General features: G+C 39.0%; 1 protein-coding gene across 2 annotated transcripts; it reads left to right on the forward strand.

Annotated features, from left to right (window-relative positions):
* The first annotated feature begins 480 nt into the window (after positions 1-480).
* Positions 481-8,356, forward strand: cenpj (centromere protein J). 2 transcript variants are annotated; one of them, XM_042731096.1, is made up of 15 exons: positions 481-630; positions 1,562-1,951; positions 2,232-2,340; positions 2,527-2,653; positions 2,745-2,832; positions 3,055-4,354; positions 4,767-4,890; positions 5,056-5,221; positions 5,318-5,572; positions 6,534-6,612; positions 6,757-6,938; positions 7,120-7,257; positions 7,369-7,453; positions 7,534-7,654; positions 7,739-8,356. In XM_042731096.1, exons 2-15 carry the CDS (start codon positions 1,586-1,588, stop codon positions 7,929-7,931), a joined length of 3,333 nt encoding a protein of 1,110 aa, XP_042587030.1. In that variant the 5' UTR covers positions 481-630; positions 1,562-1,585; the 3' UTR covers positions 7,932-8,356. The 2 variants fall into 2 exon arrangements, with proteins under 2 accessions (XP_042587030.1, XP_018976025.2); XM_019120480.2 differs by having other exon boundaries at positions 7,120-7,260; positions 7,739-8,355.
* The last annotated feature ends 787 nt before the right edge of the window (positions 8,357-9,143 follow it).

Below are 9,143 nucleotides of genomic sequence, written 5' to 3' on the forward strand. Positions count from 1 at the left end.
ATTACAGCTCAGACAAGCTTTATGTTTGAAGCTGATTTGCATTGGTCAGTAGCCTATGCAATCTGCTGTAGGTTCTATAAGTGAACATTCGTCATAAACGTGATCTGTATACAGTTCCACACTTTTTATATATTTTCTTAGAGAAATGCTTGTGGTTCTCACACCTGTGCTGCTAATGTCTTCTGAGGAGTTTTATGCTAGTTGCTATATTGTTGAGACTTGAATGCATCCTTCAACTCTGTACTCTGAGTTTTGTTTTGAAGGTACATAACTGGGTAAATGCGGAATTTAATGTTTCCATATTGAAATGAAGACATGGATCATAAATGTTCATCTTTTTCCGTTTGTCTCATTGCTTTGTTATTTTTCAAAGCTCATTAATAGTAATATTAAAGCTTTCACCACACCTGTGGGATCCGAGAAGTAGTCCCTGGCAAACACGACGGTGGGGAGGAGCATAGCGTAGGACCGGGTTTCTGACTACAACTCCCATCATGCACCGGTGCCTGCGGGTTCATTCGTCAGTCTCGCGGGCTACGCTTTGTTATGGCGGTATCGTTCGAAACTTACCAAAGTTCAGACGTCAACTGCTGAAATATTTAAATACCCGAGTCGGCAACCCAAACCAAGGTATGGCTTAGTCCCTTCATATAAAAAATGACATTGCATCGAAATCTGGCTTTATATTTTAAAACGATGCAATCTTGCCGTTTCCTAAAATACTGTTAAATAATTGTCGAACACATTCACGGTCGGTGTCAAAACTGTGCTGCTTAATTTAATTTACGTTACCCAGACTGGATTTTGTTCGTCACTGACGGTATACAAGACTTATAGACACCGCTAGTGTGTTATTTCAGTTTATTTATATTCAGTAGTTTCCATTAACGTCAAATGCAGCTGCTTCAGAAGTAACGTTACTAACAGACAGACTCTTGAGTTTGTTGTTTACCTGAAATAGAGCGCTTTTTTATTACGTAATGGGATAAACGTAAGATGCTAGGAATGCAGCAATAGCCCATCTCTAAAAATGGTCTTGTACAGTTAAATTAACTCTACTTTAATCAACTGGATGCTCTTGGGACAAGACTGTAGGAGCAGTCTGTTTATAAATGCATAAAACTTTGACTTTACAGTGTCGGGTACCTAACGTTAATGATAACATATTTATTATAGTCAATGTTGAAAGTGAAAATTTTATGGGGTAAGATGCGTCACACATGTAATCTCGCAAACTAGACATTATTATGGGCCCTTTCTGTCGTGGTCACATAGAGAGATGCACATGAGGAAAGTGAGACGCAAAGGAAATTTCCTAAACGCTGGGGTAAAATGTATCTTAAATATATTAAAACCATATGGCGCATCTAATGATAATGAGCTTTGCATTTAAATGCAGGAAATAATATTACTGTAAAAGGTGGCACAGTTTACCTCGCTCCCCTCTACATAAAGCAATCAAGCACTCGAGTCTCTTATCTCTCACCTCTGTGTCTGAATAACTCAATGGAGTTAACATGACCAACAGTTTTAACGTGTATTTGTGAACCCAACTTTTCAGGGTTTGAGTCAGGTCAGCGTCATCATGATGTCATCTCCAGCTGGACTCCAGCAAGGGCAGTTTCACTTCCTTTCCCAGTGGATGCCGGACAGCTCCCGCGCTGGGGTGATATTACATGGGTCCCCGGGAGAAGCCGGTTCAGGGTCCGTCCGGAGCAGCGGCAGTCTGGTGGTCCAGGACCCGGACGACTCTTTCAGCTGTCAGTTTGCCCCGCTGCCCCTCTCCCGGAGCAGCAGCTGTGCCAGCGTGGATGTGTGCAGTCCGGGTGGAGGTGGCAAGACACTCAGGGAAACTGAGCCGTTTGATGCATCTTTAAACCGTGAGATGCAGAGTATCCAAGATGTTTTAAGAAACACACGGGATCTGCCATTAATAGCTAAGCTTGAACAGGTGGGTTGGGGACCTCGGTTAATATTACTTTTGCAATCATCATGTTTCTGCTTGTTATTTTCTTATGGGTGTTTTAATCAGGGTTAATTTAATCTCATATGTCAGATATAAGGATGTTTTATTAGAAAAGTGTTATGGTATTATACTCTTTATCACAATTATGTACATTTTGATTTCTTATTAAGAATGTGTTTCTTTATTGTTGCATTTTAAGCAACAGTTATTTAAATGTTTAATGTTTAGTTTTGATGGTAATCTAGCGGCTTATTTATTTGTCCAGCTGAAGCAAATGCAACTTCGCATGCAAGAGCAGCTAAAAGCCCACCAGCAGGAACAGCTGCTTAGACATGAACCACAAAGACTTCTGGGAAAACCACAGAATACTGCAGGTATGTGATTTATGTCGTATGTGTCATTCATCTGTACACAAAGAGCTCTTATTTAGTACATGGTGTCAAACCATTTTATCACACTATAAATATACATAAGATTGGGAGGGCTAAACTTCACTTCATATGGTTGATAACCAGTAAGACAGGTTGAGATTTGACCGGCTCTCTTCATATGTGCTCTAGAGACCACTGGGTGGAACCAGGAACAAAGTGTGGTGGACAGTGATCGTAATTATGAAGAATCACTTCAGTCCTCTACTGAAGAGCAAACTATGTGCAGAAAAGTGTGTGACTCAGAGCCACAAGACAGGTAAACTTCAAAACTGTGAGATTGAATACAGTGCAATGGACAACTGCAGTGTGTCAGTCTGGTTAAACTGTTAAGTGTGTGTCCATTTTAGACCTATCAGATCGGGGTTTGGTGGGAGAACATTTGAAGAAATGCTGGAAGAGCGGCTCAGGATGGAAGACCAGAAACTATTGGGCAAGGTCAGTTACTGTACAAACCTTAGCATGAATTAAAGTTGTTCATGTTGAGAAAGATGTGTCTAGATATATATTTTATAAGCAACTCTGGAGATATAGATATTTGACCAAACAAATTATGATGAGTGTAATATTAACTGCATTTTTGTGGCTTTTTTTCTTGGGTTGGCCTCATCTTTCTTCACGGCTCATCTTCTCGTCTCTTTTTCATATTCACCTATGTAGAACGCTCCGGCTGAAAGCGTGAAGGTGAAAAGACCCTTTCTTAAACGAGGAGAAGGTCTGGCCAGGTTTACCAGGGGAAAAGCCGCTGCGCCACCACACAGAAAAAGCCCACCCAACCCCAAGCAATCCTCATGTCCAAATCCAAAAGTTTCCCAAGACCTGGAAATGAGGTCCAATAAGAACTCTGTCAAAAACAAAACCCAAGGCTTAAAATCCACACATCCTGTGATCCAACGTAAGACTGCTGTGCTCAACAAAGAGAGTATTCCTCAAAATAAAACCACGGCGCCAGTAGCCAAGATGACCGTTCAACCTCGCGTTCTTGTTGGACACCAGAGTGAGAATATGAGCCCCATCCCAGCTCAGTTCCAACAAAAACCTGATCCCTCGTCCAAGCAGAAGATCAGCAGTGTCACCACAGCAGACAGCAATAAGGAAGGAGAATGTAGTGGTGTGGAGGATAATGCATGTGTTGCAGAAAACTCATTTGAGGTGTGGTTCACAGAGCGGAGACAGCGCTGGGAACAAGATCACCAGCGTGAGTGTGTCGAGCTCGGAGAGTTTGAGTTGCTGGAACGAGCAGCGGATGAAATATCCTTCTCCAGCAACTCGTCCTTCATCAGCACTCTCCTTCAGAGAGACCGCAGGCGTCTCTCCTCCACTCCCATCAAAGCGACCAGTCAATCTGCACTACCTAGCCGTGGTCAAGGTCCCGCAGTAACTCCTAGTGTTCCTCCTACAAACACCGCAATACAGAGAGACATCATTAGCATAGGACCGAAAGCACAGAGAGGGTTCTCCGAAGAGGAAACTGATGAAAAGTTGGATGACAACTCATTGAGTAGTAATTCAGGGTTGCAACCCTTTCCCAATCCACCAGTAACCCACTGCTTTCAAGTGCCTACCACTCTGCCTTATGATAAGCGCACATATCAAGACAGGGATGGTGCCAGCAGTCCAGAGGAGGATGAGAGGAGTTTGAGTACCAATGGAGACTCTACTCTCATAGAATCAAGGGCCCAGTTAGAGTTTGATGACGATGATACCTGGAATGACCCTGAGGAGGAGTCCTGCTGTCCTGCAGAGGAATCCCCATCAGAGAGGGCTCTGAAAAGGAAGGTTGCCTTCTCTAAGGGGGCAAAACCAGCAGGTGGCAGTCCACATGCAGTTGAAAATCGGAAAGAAGCCCCACCGACATGCCAGCTGGTATCAAAGCTGTTTCCAGCGCTCAAGCCTAAACCTTCTCCTCTGGTAACAGTGGTGCAGGAACCACAGAACATGCCCAGTGAAGAAGGAGCAGGTAACACTAGTAGTTTTGATGTTTTTCATACCGCTATTAAATGTGCTTATTTGATAAAAAAAAAAAAAACAATGTTTTTCCTAGGGATGCATTATATATTGGTACAATATTGTTTACTGCAATTGATTTGTAGAATTTAAAACTATTGTTTTATGATCAAAAATACAGCAAAAACAGTAATATTATAATTTTAAATACCTGTTTTCTATTTTAATACATTAGGTAAGTTTTGCCATTAGTAAAAATTTTTCCTGTGATGGCAAAGTTTTTAGTTTTCAGCAGCCATTCTCTTCTGTTCTCTCCTGATCTTCAGAAATCATTCTAATATGATGATTTGGCTCTGAAGAAACATTTCTTCTTATTAATGTTGAAAGAAAGTAGGCAGTAAATCCTGAAACTGAATTATTTTCAGCTCAATCAAGACTTCTTCGTGAGCGTTTGGTGGCGCTGGAAACTGAGATTGAAAGGTTCAAATCTGAGAATGCGGCACTGGCCACCCTAAAGCAGGAAAACCAGGACACAAGAGATAATCTCAAGTATAGTCCCTTATTTTTCTTGTTCAAATACTCTGTATATTTTGAGATATTTCACTACTGTTCACAGCTAAACTGCAAATGACTGAGCAATATGAGTGTACAGTTATTTGTCATGCTGAAAAGATTTGGTCTGAAAACTTTTTTAAAAACATTTGTCCCATACAGAAAAGAAAAGGCTGAATTTGAAAAGAAGAGGATGGAGGAAATGGCAAAGTGGGAGGAGTTTAAAAGGGAGGAACACAAGAAATTGCAGCGTGAAAGGAAGCTTTTTGAAAAGCATGCAGCAACTGTGAGAGCAAGACCTGATAAACAAGAACGAGATGAGATCCAGGTCTGTTGGAAAAGTATTGTTTGGACACTATCAGTTCTGCTTATTATAATTAGCTGTTTTTTGTGTTTTAAATCTGATTGTTTATGTCTGTATCAGGCTCTAAAGCAGCAGTTAAATGTGCTGCAGGAGGATTTGCGCAAACGAGAGGCTCGTTGGAGCAACACACAGAGTCGTCTCCGACAGCAGGTAGACGCTCTGAGTGCAGAGAACACGTCCCTCAGAGACCAAGTGAGGACACTCGAGAAACTGCGCCTCAGTGCGTGGAAGAGTGCTGAGAAAGAGAAGGAAAAAGGAAGGTTCTCTGCGTCTAGCAATAAAACTAGTACTGGATCCAAACGTACAGATTCCAGGGTAAGAGGTTAGAAGAGTATAAACCCATCTGTTTATACAGACACTGCCATTCAAAAGTTTCTTGTGCTCATCGAGGCTGTATCTTTTTGATAAATACAGAAAAAAAAAAATTTAGTGAAATATTTTTGCAATTTAAAATAAGTTTTCTATTTTAATATACTTTAATATATACTTTTTTTCCTGTGAAGCAAAGCTGAATTTTCAGAAATGATTCTGATATGCTGATTTATAATCAATGTTGGAAACAGTTGTGCTGCTGCTTAATATTTTTTGGGACCAATTATATTTTTTTCAGTATTCTTTGATAAATAAAAAGTAAAAAAAGAACAGTGTTTATTCAAAATATAAATTTTGTTACAATAAACACTACTATTCAAAAGTTTAGGGGTGTTCAATGGATAAAAGTGATAGGAAAGACTTATATTATTATTATTAAGCTTATATTATTAGAAGAGATTTATATTCTGAATTAGTGCTGTTCTTTTTAAAGTTTTATTCATCAAAGAATCAAAAAAAAAATAATTATAACAAGTTCCAAAAAAATATTAAGCAACACAACAGTTTCAACACTGAGAATAAATCAGCATATTAGAATGATTTCTGAAGGATCATGTGACACTGAAGACTGGAGTAATGGCTGATAAATTCAGTGCTGCATCACAGAAATAAATTATATTTTACAATATATTAAAATAGGAAACCAGTATTGGAATTTGCAATATTTCGCAATATTAGTTTTTTTTCCCCCTGTATTTTTGGTCAAATAGATACTGCTTTAATGAGCATAAGAGACTCCATTAAAACATTAAATATCTTACAGATCCCAAACTTTAAAATGGCAGTGTATATAAACACTTTAAAAGCTCAACTAACTGTTAATTGGTAATTTAAATAACTCCCAACCATGCCTATAAATGTGTGTAATATTTCACAATGTCTTGGTATGTTTTTATGTGTTTAGAGTCCCTCTCAGAGTTCAGAAAACAACAGCAGCAGCAGAAAGGGAAGTCCAGAGACACAGATCCCTCTCACAAACTCTGGTATTATCATACTTAAGTATTACACGTGAAGATTACTAATGAATACTTTTTGTGGTTCTAACCATAAAAATGTCTTTTATTTATGTATCTGTGTTCTTACATTGTGATTGCTGTGTAGCATGACTCTCGATTAATTCACCACAGCTTTCTTCCCTGAACAAATGAAAGAGAGTATCAGCTTCAAACATGAGCCAAGTCCAGTGGAAACCCAGTGTTCGGATGGACTAGTTATGACTGAGATGAACCATGATGCTCCACTAATGAACTCACTCTCTGCCATTGAACAATCAGAGAAGGAACAGGAAGAGGTCACACAGTCAGACAAGGTACTCTCTTTAGCTCCAACTCAAAGTTTCAACAAATTCCATATTGAGGGGAATGCCATTTCAAACTAAACTGAGCCACCGTGGCCAATTGTGGAAATTATAGTTGCATCAAAATAATTATCAATATATTAACTTTCAAATGGAATTCAGGGTGTAAATCAAATATTCATGTATGTTTCAGATTGAGAAGTTGCTTCCTGATGGAGGCCGACTTGTTGTTTTTCCAAATGGCACGAGGAAAGAGATTTCTGCTGATGGACAGACAGTCAAAGTCATGTTTTTCAATGGAGATGTGAAACACACAATGCCTGATCAAAGGGTGGTGAGGAATAGACTCTGAGATTATGAATGTATTCTTATGATGATGTTTGCACCAGTGAAATTATTGTAAGTGTAATCATTTTAATTAGCAGTATCAATTTGTTTTTAGATTTATTACTATGCGGAAGCTCAGACCACACACATTACCTATCCAGATGGGATGGAAGTGCTTCAGTTTCCTAACAATCAAACAGGTGGGCCTGAATTTGTTTTAAAATGAAGTTTTTAGGAGTCAAAATTTGAAGTCTTAATCTTCCACTCTGTCTTTCCTTAGAGAAACATTTCCCTGATGGTCGTAAGGAAATCACTTTTCCTGATCAGACGGTCAAGACACTTTATCCTGATGGAAGAGAGGAAAGTGTTCTAACAGATGGAACAATAATACAGCTGAATCCGTGAGTAAACTCACAGCCCTCAAACCCAATGTGTTTAGAATAAAGAGGCACGGTAAAGTCACACCATTTTTATTCTGCTTTCAGGGATGGCAGTAAGGTGATCCAGTTTAACACAGGTCAGCGAGAGATCCACACTGCAGATTTCAAAAGACGGGAGTATCCAGATGGTACGGTTAAAACTGTTTACTCAGATGGACGGCAAGAGACACAATACCCGACAGGACGTGTGCGGTTAAAAGACGCACAGGGTCATGTCATTATGGACACTAAGGCATGAAATGCCCTAAATAGTTTTATTTTAAATGAAAGGAAAACAAATGGACTTGAAGTTGAGTGAAAGAATATTGGTATTGTGTAAATGTGTCAAGTATTTAAATATTTATAAAATAAATCTTTGTTGTGTTTAACAGAGTTACGCATGAAAAGGTAATACTTTGACAGATAAAATAGGCTTGATGCTATTAGATTAACTGTATGGTATGGTGGATTACCATCATTCATATAGTCCCTCAGAGAATATATGGACATACACTATATTGCCAAAAGTATTGGGACACCCCCTTCTAATGAACAGGTTTGACTACTTTGAGATTTGTACTCATAGAAATTACTAATGTTAAAGATAATGATATTCTAGGGAATTGTGTGCTTCTAATTTTATAGCAACTGTTTGGACAGGACCTTTTTCTATTCTAACGTGACAGTGCCTCTGTGTATAAGGCAAAGTTCAAAAAGAAATGATGGATTCATTTAGTGTGGAAGAACTTGACTGGTCTGCAGAAAGCCAAGTCCTAATCCCAGCTGAACACCTCTGATGTGATGCTATTAGATGAACTGTATGGTATGGTGGATTACCATCATTCATATAGTCCCTCAGAGAATATATGGACATACACTATATTGCCAAAAGTATTGGGACAACCCCTTCTTTAGAACAGAAAAAGGCACTTCCAAAACTGTGGCAACAGAGATGGAAACAGTTCATGTATTTGAAAATTGTATTTCCATCTCTGTTGCAACAGTTTTGGACGTGTCTAAAATGACTGTAACCATATGTACAAGTCATTAATGATGAGTTTTTGGCTCAAGGTCTGTATTTAACGTCACACCAGAGGTGTTCAGCTGGGATTAGGACTTGGCTTTCTGCAGACCGGTCAAGTTCTTCCACACTGACTGAATCAATCATTTTATTTTGAACCTCGCCTTATACACAGAGGCATTGTCATGTTAGAATAGTCCAAACAGTTGCTATAAAATTAGAAGCACACAATTACAGAAAATCATTATGTTGGTTGTGGGTGTTGATAAATAAATAGGTTATGGAGTGGAATGGAGGGTTTTGATAAATGGAGGAATAAGATGTTAAGGGTGATGATTTAATATTTGGGGAGACACTGCGTCATCAGTGTTGGTATTGTTTCAGACACTTGCACTTAACATTATATGAAAACCAAGCTCAAATGGATTTAACAATATTTTTGACCAGCGA

This window comes from Cyprinus carpio, chromosome B9 (genome assembly GCF_018340385.1).
Source record: "Cyprinus carpio isolate SPL01 chromosome B9, ASM1834038v1, whole genome shotgun sequence".
NCBI classification, from domain to species: Eukaryota; Metazoa; Chordata; class Actinopteri; order Cypriniformes; family Cyprinidae; genus Cyprinus; species Cyprinus carpio.